Below are 12,865 nucleotides of genomic sequence, written 5' to 3' on the forward strand. Positions count from 1 at the left end.
TCAGGGCAACCTTGGATTCTTAACCCACTAAGCAAGGCCAGGGATCGAACCTGCATCCTCATGGATACTAGTCAGGGTTCTTATCCAGCTGAGCCACAACGCTGGGAACTCCACCAGCTACATTTCTCAATGGGAGCTCTGCATTCTATTCTCAGAATGTCTCCAAGATGTGATCCTCCTATAAGGGGGGTTTCTGATAAAGGAGAGCAATTTGGGGGAAGGACAATTCTGATTTGGGATGGCCCGGGGCATCAGACATTTCATCCCTCCCTACCCTAGCCACTAAAATAACCAAAAAGCACTCCCCAACTTCCTAAAAGCCTCAAGGAAGCAGCATGACCTCAGTGAGAAGCAATGCTCCAGTGCCCAAGTGGCTACCTCTGTCCATGAGAAAAAATTTTTTTCTTAAGACTCTTAGAACAAACCTAATTCCTGTAACCAGCAACCAGAAAAACCTAGGAGATCCAGCAAAGATCAGTCATGCCTCAACCTACAAGGCCCCTCCATCAGGTCCAGGAGAAGTTATGAGCAACAGCTGACAGTCAAACAGACCCTTTAATCTTCCAGCCCCTTCTAGACAGGGGCTGTCAAAGGAAGGCCCCTTATGGCCAGAAAGGTCTTTCCTGGGAGGCGGCTCAGACAGCACAGTTGTCCCCAGAGATTCCTAGATTTAGAGTGTTCACGCTGGAGGGACTTAAGAGATTATTTTGTCCAATCCCCTCCATTTACAGATGGGGAGAGTAAGGCCTAGGGAGGTGGACTCATTTGCCCCAGGTACACAGCTGGCTGGTGTCCTGGCTGGGGCTAGGCCCCTGTCTCTGCCGCTCTTAAGGCTGGCGGCTCCACTTTCAGAACCAGGCACCCCAGGCGTGCAGAGGCATCATAGAGAAAGGAAATGATGTCACGGGAGGGGGCATTAGTGGAACCAGTGTGGCAGGCTGCCCGGAGGAGGGGGTGAGGGCTCAGATGGGCAGGACATGTCTATCAGGGGTCAAAGCGCTGTCAAGGAGAAGAGAGTTTCACCTGGATCCCTGTGGCCTAAAAGGTAGAAGCAGAATCAGTGGGTATAAGGTACAGGAACAAGACAGCACTGGCTGATTCCAAGGGTGAGCTCTGTCCTAATCAGAGCTGTCTGGCCGGGAATGGGCAGCCCTGAGAGGCAGGAGTGGAAGTTCTGAAGCAGAGGAAGGACAACAGAGGTGGAAAAACACAGACGGCATCAGGTGGCTGACTAGGGGATGGATTCCATGTCCTAGAAGGTGCCTTCCGACCTGGAAGACTTTTACCCATGGAAGCCACCTGACCTCCCACTTACACCCCCAAACCAGGCCCCCCCCCTTCCCCGATGGCTCCGGGAGACCAGCCCAGATACACGGTGTCCATGACCTTGACTCAGCTGGGTTCTCGGGGTCTAGATTCCAGTAATTGCCACGACCTCAAACAAGGTCATGCAAGGTGGGACTTCTGTTCTTCCTACAAAAGCCTGCAGGTTCCCAGCAAGGAAAACTCCCTCGGGGGACAGTGTCCAGAGGACAATGGAATAAACTTGCATCTAAGGACCTGGGAGGAGGGAGCAGAGGAAAACTCTTCCCACGTCTCTGGGGCACTGGGGCCACAGGGCATCTGCCAAGTCTGCGCCAAGAAAACTGCTGCCAGCCTGGCTGTGCCTCATCAGCTGTTCCCCACGTTGATGAAAAGCAAAGGCTAGGAAAATTCTCCATATGTGGGGGGCCCTGGAGGGGGAGACAGCCACACACAGCTGTGAGACCTTCGTTGTTCTGTATGATGAGATGACAGTAATTATACCTCACATTTCAGCAAAGCATTTATAAGGCTAAAACTGGTTTGCCGTGGTTTTCACATGTGTGTGTTTATATGTTGCCCTCTTCAGTTTACAAAGCGTTGTCACACGCGATGCAATTGTCTGGCCTTCATCTTCCTAGTGCACATGCAAGAACAATCGCCCCAAGAGACAGTCAGGACAGGGGTTGTCCTGACCCATTTTACAGATTAGGAAATAGAGGCACATGAACGGTTAGGTAACTTGCCTAAATGAGACAGGCTGAGCTTTGTTTTCTAGGTCCATGGACAATGCTTCTTCCAATACACACACACACAGCTTCATGGATATGCAGCCTCTGAAAAACTGTTCTAGCTTTTGAATAACTTTTCTTAATGAAGGTGTATACCTTGGAAACTGACAATGCAAGCATCACACAGACCAACGGCATGGGGAGGTGGGACAGGGGGTGGCTGAATGGATGAGGGAATAGCAGCTGGATGGCAGGGGTGCTGCCTAAGGCTAATGCTAGTCACGTCAAAGCAGCGTGGGACAAATATCTGTTGAAACAGGGCACACCCAGCCCTTGTGCCACAGCCCCCACCTCCCACATCCGTGGACCCCACAAGCCACAACCTACCATGAGCGGCATTTGACCTCTGGGTCATATGCTGCTTCCCTGTGGCTGACTGGTTATGGAGGAAGGAGTGGTCCAGGGACCCCCAAGGTCATGGGCTGTCAAGGGTATTCTCTATCCATTAAATGACCTGAAAAACACTTAAGTTCATTCTAGCAGGGAAAGACACAGAAACCCATCCAGCTACAAGATATGGGGGCTCACCCCATGGAGCCCACCTATATAGGTTTATGGTATTAAATCCAGGATAGCTCTTACTCTGTCCAATCACAGTAGAGATTTACCAAACAACCCCAGCCCTCCTTTGGTCAGTATGAGATTGGCCTTTGCCTTACCCTCATATCCAAGACTGGATCCAACCTGGCTCTCACCTTTTCCATGGCTGCCACCAGCTGTGGCTGGAGAAAGGGAGTGTGCTGGGCCCCAGGTGCCTGCATGGCCCCAGCTATCTGCAGATGGGTCTTACAGACCACCCAGCTAGGTGACAGAAGGAAACAGTGATGTCCCCTGCCCTGGCCTCCATTCAGTCTTTCTTATTGCTACAAAGTCTCAGTCAGTTGGCTTGGCCAAACTGCAGCTCATTAAGACAACTGCTTGGGACAGAACCTGATGACCTTTTTCTGGGGTTGGGCATGGGAGGGGGAAGGTGGGAGTAGAGAAAAAAAAAAGATGTCTAATGTTCATTGAGAGCAGTTACATTCTAGTCACTTCCTATGCATCATCTCCTTTGATCCCAATTCACGGCTGGAGAAAGGGAGGCTCAGATAGGCCCAAGGTCACCTATCGAGTAGGTACAGAGATAAAATGTGCATCAAGTTTGCCTTGACTCAAAACGTCCACTACACCAGCAAGTTGCAATCTCTTTTCTCTTTCTTCACCATTCTAATAGGTTAAAGGCTCTGATTGGAAGAATTAGGGGGAGGGGAGAGCCTTGAAGCTGTGCCCACCTGCCCTCTTCCTCTCCCCGTCCAGCCAACCCCCTGAAGCTCCTCCCAACACCCTAGGGCTCTACTCCACATCCTCCAGAAACCTCCACTGGCTCCAGCGGACTGACGCCCCCAACCCCCAGATCATTCGAAATGCAGAAAAACTCCCTGGGAGCCCTTGGAGCCACAACTGCTGGGGTGGGATTTGCCCAGGGCCCCAGAAACGCAGACAGAATCATTCACGAAGCCACCTCCCCACTGCGGGCATCCCAGCTGGCTCCCTGGGAAAGAGCAATCCAGCTGCCCTGAATTGTTTGCTCTCCAAGCATTACTCCCAATGCTTTATACACCACCCTTCTGACCACAGTGCCTGCCTGCCTGCCCACTGCCCACCCCAATCACTGCCCCAGAGAGAAGCCACCTAAACAATGGGAGAAGAGGAAGCCAGGGGCTCTTCCCCTAATCCCTCAGAGGCCACAAGCCCCTCGCAGGCTGGATACTGACAAACAAGAAGGGCAAGAAGGCATCTTGTCTCACTCGATGATCCTCGCTTCCCATCAGATGCTGCTTCTCTACCTACTGACTGCAGTCCTCAGCTTCCTCCATTCTGGGGGTGTGCTCACCCCTGGAAGGCTAACGTTGGCCTCGAATTCCTGAGCTGGTGTCCCCTCTCTTCTTCCCTCAGCCCCAAGGGGGACAACCCACACCCCAGGTTTGGTCCGCCTTCAGGTGTCTCTGCCACTGTCACCCATTCGTCCCCAAGTGCAAGTTCAGGGGCTGCCTTGCCAGAAGAATTCAGTGCTGAGCCCCTGTTGGCCTGAAACTCAGAGGCAAGAGAGACGGACTACCCAAAACACCATCCTTCCCCCCACTCTCGCCCCACCCCCACTTCACGCAAAGAAAAAGCTACTGCCTGGGGGCTACTCGCAGAGGGCTAGGCTCCTGGCCTGGCTAGGTGAGCATGCAAATCTGTATGCAAATGATATGCAAATCCAGGGCCTGCCCTTGGGTTCCTGGCACCCTGCCATCTTTGCTGCCTGTGGCTCACCCCGTTCAGGCACCTGGGCGCTGGTTAGAAGCTACTGAGCTGGGGGCTCTTCCTCAACTGCTTCCAATGTCCCCAAGAAACACCCCCTCCAAGATCATGTGGGAGGGAAGACTCTTCCACCACGGTATTCGTGGCCCTGCAAAAAGCTCCTGTGAACATCCACTCTCCATTCCACTCATCCACAAATAAAACCATCCTTCACCAAGCTTAACGGGACCAAGCAAGTCACAGGGATGGACTTTCTGAAGACTGGGAGGAGGTAAGGGGGGACCTGAGGTCAGCACCCCTCTGTGAAAAGCCAACAGCCCACGAGGTGCCCTGCACAGACAACCACCCTGTGTCTGGGCCCCCACCCCGGCCTACCCTTTGGGGGGCTTGCTTCTTTAACAAAGCATCACTGGGCCAATCTTCCCCCACTCCCCAACCATTTGCTTGCCCACCTCCTCTCCATTCCTCAATCTGAGAAAAATAAGCCTCTTCAGCCAGTCTCCTGGGATCTGCTCAACTTAAGCACTGCCTTTGGGTCAACTGCTTACTTGCTTTTTGTTTCTAATTGAGCTCCCCAGTCTGCTGCAGAAATATATTCAAGGCAGCTGACTTTGATGCCCAGAAATACGAAGCATCTGAAAGGTTTGTCAGGCATCATGGCAACCCCATTCTCCCCCATGTTATTCGAGCACCTGGGGCCTCTCTGCCCATCTCCCCTCTCCCAACACTCACTGGCCCTTCACCTGCTCCCCCTAAGTTGTGTTTGCCATTTCAAGATTTTAAAAACACGTTCCCTGAGCACCCGCCCCCCTCTTAATTAGACACTGAACAGAGTGTTAGAGATTCTCTTAATGGCTCGACGAGGGCTTTTAATTTGGTCTTCTCGAGAGAGAAGAACCCTGAGTCCCCATCCGAGAGGTTGGGGTGGGAAATGAAAAAAAATCAATGCAACCCATTATTTTGGCTTTTAGAAAACAGGAATTTTAGTGCCGGGGAAGCTTGTTCTTTTACACAGTAAAAATGCAAATGCAGGCAACACAGATGCTGGCACGCTGGATGTAACAACGGAGAGAGCCTCGCTGGGGTTCATCTGGCTGCCCAAACCTGGATTTGTTTTGGCAATAATAAGGCAGTTATTGGAGACTCGATAACCGATTATTAAAACACCTTCCCCGTTTAGTTCTGGGGAATCGGTCTGAGCTCAGGCTTCATCAAAAAAAGATATTTCGAGAGGGATGGAAATAACAGAAGCTTAAAACACATTCAATAACTGCTTAATTCCATCCAGAGGACGCTCCATCTCATCTTGTTTTCTTCTCCTCTCTCTCTGCCTCCTCCCGCTCCTCACAGATGGACGTACAAATTATTGCAAGAGGATATTGTTTTCTGTAACAGGCTCCAACATTCACATTTACATTTTCCTTGGTGCCGCGGGGGTGACTGGCAACGGGAGAGAAAAATACACCAAACCCCATCTTCGCTGCTCTCACCACATCAACAGCTTCCCCCAGCCGTTCCGCCACCCCCACCCCCACGCCACCCCCAGCCGAACAGTCCCCGGAGACCAGCCTGGCACCTAAGACCCAATTAAGGCACGAAGGAAAAGAAAGGCCTGTCTGGCAAGTCGCCCTGGCGCCCAACGCAGACGCTGGAGCCTCTGAATGGAACGGGCACCGGGGCTCTGCGGACCAAAAAGCCACTTAGGTGCTGGCCGCCTCACCTGGCACCTCGAGCCTCCCAGAGGCCCAAGGCCAGAGCGACTTCCTTCTCCCCTTGGAAAGGATTTTGCCTCTCAGGCAGTCCTGCTGCCTTCTGGGCCTTTCTCCACCCCCACCCCCATCTGCCCCTTCCCTATCAAATAGCTAGGGCTTCATTTATTAATGCTTGGCTTCTGGAAGGGGGAGGGGCGAGGCGGCAGGTATTCGAGAAGGGGCACGGGGCCTCCACTCGCGGGGGTGGGCTGCTCTGGAAGAGGCGAGGCGGGGTGGGGTGGACAGAGCCGGGCAAGAGTGTGGCAACAGCCTCGGTCTGTGCTTCCTCGCCTGACAAAATGGAAAGGGGTGGCGGGTGGAGAGAGAACTAGCAGGGAGAAAGCTGCCGCTCCTCACCTTATGTATTTTTAATATTAATGTAATTAAAGCTGCGAGCCGAGCCAGCCTGCGGGGGCGGAGGGAGGCAGGAAGAGCCTGGGGAGAGGGAGACTTGGGGTGGGGGGCGAGGTTGAAGGGAGGCAGGCTTCTTGCTCCGCTGAGGTGGGAGGAAAGGGTGCTGTGCGAGGGGGGGCAAGGGTTAATCAACCTAGACCAGCCTTGGTGGGGTCACCCCATGGACCCCATTGGGTCTGAGAAAGTCAACTACTTTGCCCAGGATTCAGAGGTCAGCCCTCCCCGCGCAGCGCATCCCGGTCTCTAGGCAAACCCCCGCAGTATCTCGGCCTTCAGTCCGGCTTTGACCCGGCGGTATTTACAAACAAAATAAGAGTCACCCTCCCCCCGCCCCCCTCCCCGAAGCCTCGAGACACTGCAGTCAGCTCCGGCAGGTTGCAAACTCCAGAGCCCTGGGACTTCGGCAAGGGAGGACTGGACCCCTCCGGGAGCGCCAACCCGCTGCTGGATTGCCCCTCCCCCATCGCCTAAGGGTCAAGAGTTGCAGCTGGGCCAGGACAGGCGCCTGGGCAAGGGCTGCAGAGGCCATCCCCCAGGGCGCGAAGGAGAAAAGTTAGAGGGCTGAACAGGTAAAGCTGAGCTCCTAGAGCTGGTGTGCTCCGCCGCGCAAGGGCGCAGAGTTTGGCCGCCTCATCTCCCGCCATCTGCGCGCCCAGGGGCACGTCCTCTGCCATAGCCTGGAAGCCCGACGCCTGGGACGGCCAGATCCCAATTCCGCGCCCAGGTGACTCTGGTCGGAAATGCCTGACCGCCTCCAACCTCCAGTCCCGACTGCCTCGAGAATCAGGTGCGCAGCGCCCCAGCAGCAAGTCTGGACCTGCCGGACACCTGGACCCACCCCTAGCAACGCCTTCTCTCCCAGGAGAGCGACACCCCCCCCCCCAACCCCAGGCTTGTCCCCACATCCGCTGACCAGGTGCCTAAGGAAGAATCTCACACCTCGGTGCGCGCTGCCGGAGGTGGCCAGGCGGCGCAGCGAAGCCGTAGCTAGTGCCCCGGGCAGGGGTTGAAATGGGGCTGGACGAAGACCACCTTTAGGTTTGGAGAACAAACTTGCTCTCTGAGGGACCCCAGGGTCTCGGGACCCCCTGTTCTCCCCGCCCTGCATGCAGCCAAGGCGGGGATGAGCGCCACGCGGTGTGGTGCAGGGGGTCCTGGGTGGCGAAGGGGTGCGCGGTGGCAGAGGGGCAATAAGCCGTAGCCCTATTTGGCCAGGACTCCCAGGTGGACAGGCATGGCCTGAGGACCCCTCGACACGGAGAGCACCCTGGGGTGCCAGCGCCACCCAACCGTAGGCAGCCGGCAACGGGCTGGGGGAGGGGTCCGGGCAGAACGGTGGCCCAGCCAGGAGCGGAGAGACGAAGGGCTCGCTCACCACCACCCCGCCGGGCGCGCCCCAAAACGGCAGGCACGGGTGGCTGGCCGAGCGGTCCAGAGCGGACTCTCACCTGGTAGCTCTTCGGGTGCCTGCCCCGCCCCCGCTGCGCCCCACCAGGGCCGGGCGCGGGGGTCGGTCCCCGCTCCACGCCGGGTACCTGGAACCCGCCGGGCACCCCGCCTCGCCGCCAGCCGCGCGCACCCCCGCCCCGCCGCCTCCGCCGCCCTGCCGCCCGCGCGGGTCTCACCTTTGTGTAAAGAGTCCAGGAGCAGGAGGAAAGTTACCAGCCACATGCCATAAAGAGGCCCTATTCTCCGGGGAGGTGGTCCTGTGGCCGGCCGTGCGGCAGCGCCTCTCCCCCGCTCAGCGCGCTCCCAGCCGCCCGCACTCCGCGCCCCGCTCTCTCTGCTCCTCAGCCCAGCGCTCGGCGGCGGCGGCGGCTCCTCCCTCCTCGGCTCCCTGGCTCCTGTCATCCGCGGGGCTGGGCTAGGCGGCCGCTCTCCCCGCCCCCCCGCGGCACCTCGGCTGGGGAGCTCCGCTCGAGCCACGAGCCCAGACGGCCCCAGCCTCACCAGCCCAAGCACAGGGGCGGGGGCCCGGACCGTACTTACGGCCCTGGCCGGGGGTTCGCCTCTGAGAGGCAAGGGGTCCCTGCCACCCACCGGCTCGAAGCCTGCGGTCGCGCACAGGCGTGTGTCATACGTGTGCCAAGAGCCCGCCCTGCTCAGGCCAAGGACGCCCGGTTTCTTCTGGTCCAGTCACTTGGGGCCAGGCTCCCTGCCTCTTTCTGACTCAGTTTACCCCCTTGGATAGGGAAGCATGAGCACCGGAGTAAAAGTCAGACCAAGACCCTTTGGAGCCCCCCGCCCACGGAGTCCGGCCCACCTCCAAGCTTAAAGGTGCATCCCCTTTCAAGCTCTAGTTACTTCTGCAACCCCGGGAGCCCCAGCTGAGCCCACTCCAGCACTCCGTGGGCATTGACCTCGCACTGGTTACAGTGTGATACCTAGACATTATTTGCAATAAATAGTTTCATGTCTGCTGTATCTGGTATCTTCCTCCCGTGCCCCCCCAACCCTGCAGCTTTCTCACTGAACAGAAACTGGTTTATTCCTTATACCATTCTGAATAAAGTCGGCACAGAACTGAATAGGGCTTGAGTGAGGGTATCTTAGTTACAGAACGAATGCTGAGCACATGCCGTGTGCCAGGTTAGGCAGTGGGGACCGAGGCAGGCTGAGTCAGGACGCTGTGAAAACACTAGTATGGTTGGAAAACCCTCCTTATGTTGTAATGCCAAAAGAAGGGCCCACGCAGGGTCCAAAGAAGGGCTCCTCTGTAGCCCTGTAAATGGAATAAGCCAGGCTGGGCCTCGTTTCCTAAAGGGTAAGGGATGCTACCTTGATATGCCCTGGCCACTTGGCAGGGCACAATTTTGACCCAGTTTTCTGAGGTGAGCAGGGGGACTGGAGCAGAGAGGGAGAGATGGAGGGAGAGAGCATAGTTTAACCTCTTTGACAAAGGAAGAAAATTTACTTCCCCAAAACGCCTTGCCCAGGATCAGACAGGAGAACTAGGACTCCTCATTCTCAGGTTTTGCCGATAGCCCTAGTGATTTTAACCAAAAAACTTTGTGTACATTTACCTTTTTTAATATGTTGAAATATACATGATACAGAGTTTAGTTTTGACACTTTTTAAGTGTACTATTCAGTGGCATTCGTGATGTTGTCTAACCATAACCACTATCCATTTCCAGAACTTTGCATCATCCAAACAAATTCTGCACCCAATAAACACTAACTCCCGAATCCCCTCTCCCCCAGCTCCTGATAACCACTAATCTACTTTTCTGTCTCTATGAATTTGCCTTTTAGGTAACTCACATAAGTGTAATCATACAATATTCGTCCTTTTGTGTCTGGCTTCTTTCACTTAAGATAATGTCTTCAAGATTCATCCATGTTGTAACATGTGTAAGAATTTTGTTCCTTTTCATAGCTGACTAATATTCCATTGTACCTTTAGACTTCACTTTGTTCATTCATTTGTCAGTGAACATTTGGGTAACTTTCACCTTTTGTGAATAACGCTGCCATGACCATGGTGTACAAGTAGCTCTTTGAGACCCAGCTTTCAACTCTTGGGGGAGTGGAAATTGCTGGATCATATGGTAATTCTAACTTTTTGAGGAACTGCCAGGTGCACTTACTTTTTTTGCATAGTACTTTCAGAGTTGAAAGGGCTCTCACCTGCGATTGCTCCATGTGATCCTCTCAATAACCTTTGAAGCTTTAGCACTCCTTTTTAAAACAGGTGAGAAAAGCAAGGTTTAGCTTGTTCAAGGTCACTCAGTTTGTATCACAAGCAAGACCAGAATCCAGGTCTCCCGACATCAGGGACAGAGCTGCTTGCTCCACACCGTGCTTCCTCCCTTGGTGGCCCAGCTCCATGATGCGAAGTCACCTCTCCAAAGCAGATGCTTTTTCACTAGGTGTTTTGTGCTCTGTAAACACAGGCAGAGCACAGAGACGGGGGCAGACTGCCACAGGTGTTTGAGATGACCCCGCCCAGCCTTCTGCTTTACGGATGAGGAAGCTGAGGCCCAGCACCGGGTGGGGGGGGCAGCAATGGACCCACCGAGGTCATGCAGGCAGTGACAGAGTCCAGCCGTCTCCAGGCTTCTGGCTGATGGCTCCCCTCACCACCGCCAGCCTGCTGGGCTCATTCTTGCGTCGTGTTCCTCCGCTTCTAAAGGAGACGGTTGCTGAGAGGAATCCAGTTATTTAAAACTAAGCCTATTGACCCAGAGCACCTGGTCAGGCCATGCCTAAAATAAACTGCTAAGCCAGACAGGATGAAAGGGGCTGCTGTCTGTTGGAAGGAGCCGGGCCCTGAGTGGGCCTGGGGGGCGCAGCACAGCTGTTCATGCCCCACATGCTGCAAAGAGAGAGGAGGACCCTTCGCTTTCCATTTACCTGAAGTACCTCCTATAACCTGAGTGTCCCTTTATGCTAGTTACACCTGGCGGCCTTTAAGGGACTAACTACATCAATATGGAGAGAGTCGGGTGTTACCGGACAGGGAGGTTATTCACCGGCTCTCTCCTGAAGAGGCAGCGTGGAGGAACCAGGGCAGGTGAGGGGGGCACACTGGGGACTCCCTCTAACACGAGGAGGCCTTATCACGTCATGATGAGGAGCGTGGCTTAAGCCAGAGCTGAGATCTCAGCCTAACTTGGCCACGTACTAGCTGTGCCCCCCTGGGGAATGAATGCGTGTCAAGCCCCCGTTGCCTCACCTGTACAGTGGGGACAGCGCCAGCATCTCCCCTGCAGAGCTCTTGTGGGGATTCAATAAGACAAGACCCACGGCTGGCACGAAGTAATCACAGTAAATACGTGTATCACGCATGTTGTTGGCTTCATTCAGAGGAACTTGACCTGTAGGGGGTGGGGGAGGGGATGTGGGCATGAGAGCCCAGCCGCCACACAGCAGAGCTCAGGAATCAGGACTCGAGCAAGAGGCCGCAGAAACACAGAGGAAGGGGAACTTGACGCTGGAAACCCACAGAGTGAGGGTCGGCAAGGACAGGACCAAAACCAGATGGCCCTTAGGCTTTTTGTACTTTCCTAGGCTTGGCGCCTCCTTAATATTTAGGACAATGTCTTTGAAAGTGACCGTCTGGCTCAGATGTATTCCACAGTCCCCTGTTCCTGGAGTCGTATGGGAGGGAGTTAGCTTGGCAGAGTCAGCAAGACTCTCAGCAAGGGAACCCCAGGGAAAAGCAAGCCTCCGAGGAAGAGCGTGGGTGCTTGTGTCACCGACACCCACGCCAAGCCCTGATGCTTGCCTCACAGCTGACATTTTGGAGGGGGGCTCTTTTTTTATTTGGATAAACGGACAATTCCTTCAAAGTCCCAAGCTGGATGGAAGCCCTCCCACCCACACGCAAATATATGCACACCAAAGTGAGAACAAACACAGTTGCCCAGGCAAACATCCATGTGTACAGGTAAACATAAACACTTAATGACAGGCACACCTGTGCTCAGAGGCAATTTGAATACAGTCCAAAAATTCTGCATCAACACCGATGCATATGCCCTAATATATTTCATTAGAGCCTCAAATGCGTGGGATTCAATTCCAGCAGGGACACACCATCCATTTTAGAACAATGACTAATCTCAATATTCTGTTGCATCAGAGTGCTGGGTGATGATGTAGCTGGTGTGTGTGTGTGTGTGTGTTACCAATGCCAATCGAAGCAGCTATATGAAGACACTGGGAGGGGACCGTTTCCAATTCAGGTTAATCATGGATATTTGAGGGGTATTATTTTGCCATGTTATATTAAGATGAGAGCTGTCGTGAGAAACAACAGATGTTTTTATTGTTTCATTCAAACAACAGCTTATATATTTTGGATGTTTTCTTCAAAAACAAAGGCATGGAATTATTTTAGCAAAGCCTTCTTATGTGCTCTGAAATTCTTTAACAACTTCAGGATAAATATGGTTTCATAAAAGAAATCAATATTGAACCAGGTCAGTGGTAAAAACTTGACATTTGGGCTATATAGCTAATTCGGGATTGACCTTCTTAGTACTTACTCATTGATTGGAGGGAAAAAAACAAATAAGGATTTCCCTGCCCTTTTTTTTTTTTTCAATTTGTAATTGATTTCAACGTCACATGAAGAGTCCTGGTCTACGGTTCAGATAGTCTGGGTTCTGGTCTCACCTTTGCCACCTTAGCCAAGCTGTCGGACCTTGAACAAGTCACTTCATCATGCTGGGCTTCAGTTTCCCATACCCAGGCCTGTTCTCTAATGCCAGCAGAGAAACAGAAATATATATTTTCATGCACAGAGATTCAGAAGCAAACAGACCCCGAAACCTACACAAAATCAACTGTGTTTGTTTCAAATGCCTGCACATG

General features: G+C 53.8%; 1 protein-coding gene across 4 annotated transcripts in view; it reads right to left on the reverse strand.

The window, feature by feature from the left end:
* The window catches only part of DSCAML1 (DS cell adhesion molecule like 1), a 361,955-nt gene extending 353,281 nt beyond the window's left edge, over window positions 1–8,674 (reverse strand). For 2 of the 4 annotated variants that reach the window (XR_014815394.1, XM_084976245.1), the window contains exon 1: window positions 8,170–8,501. Coding sequence is in view for 2 of the 4 variants with exons in the window: in XM_084976245.1 (XP_084832371.1) it covers window positions 8,170–8,395 (226 nt within the window). In the remaining 2 variants the exon portion in view is untranslated. Of the gene's footprint in view, window positions 1–8,169 lie in introns of all 4 variants that reach the window. The other 2 variants (XM_021062901.2, XM_084976244.1) reach the window with 2 other exon arrangements.
* Window positions 8,675–12,865: the final 4,191 nt, after the last annotated feature.

Source organism: Sus scrofa, chromosome 9 (genome assembly GCF_054392235.1).
Source record: "Sus scrofa isolate SSC_HxYL_T2T_F1_AM1 chromosome 9, Sscrofa_HxYL_maternal_Yorkshire_Landrace_v2.0, whole genome shotgun sequence".
Classification (NCBI taxonomy): Eukaryota; Metazoa; Chordata; class Mammalia; order Artiodactyla; family Suidae; genus Sus; species Sus scrofa.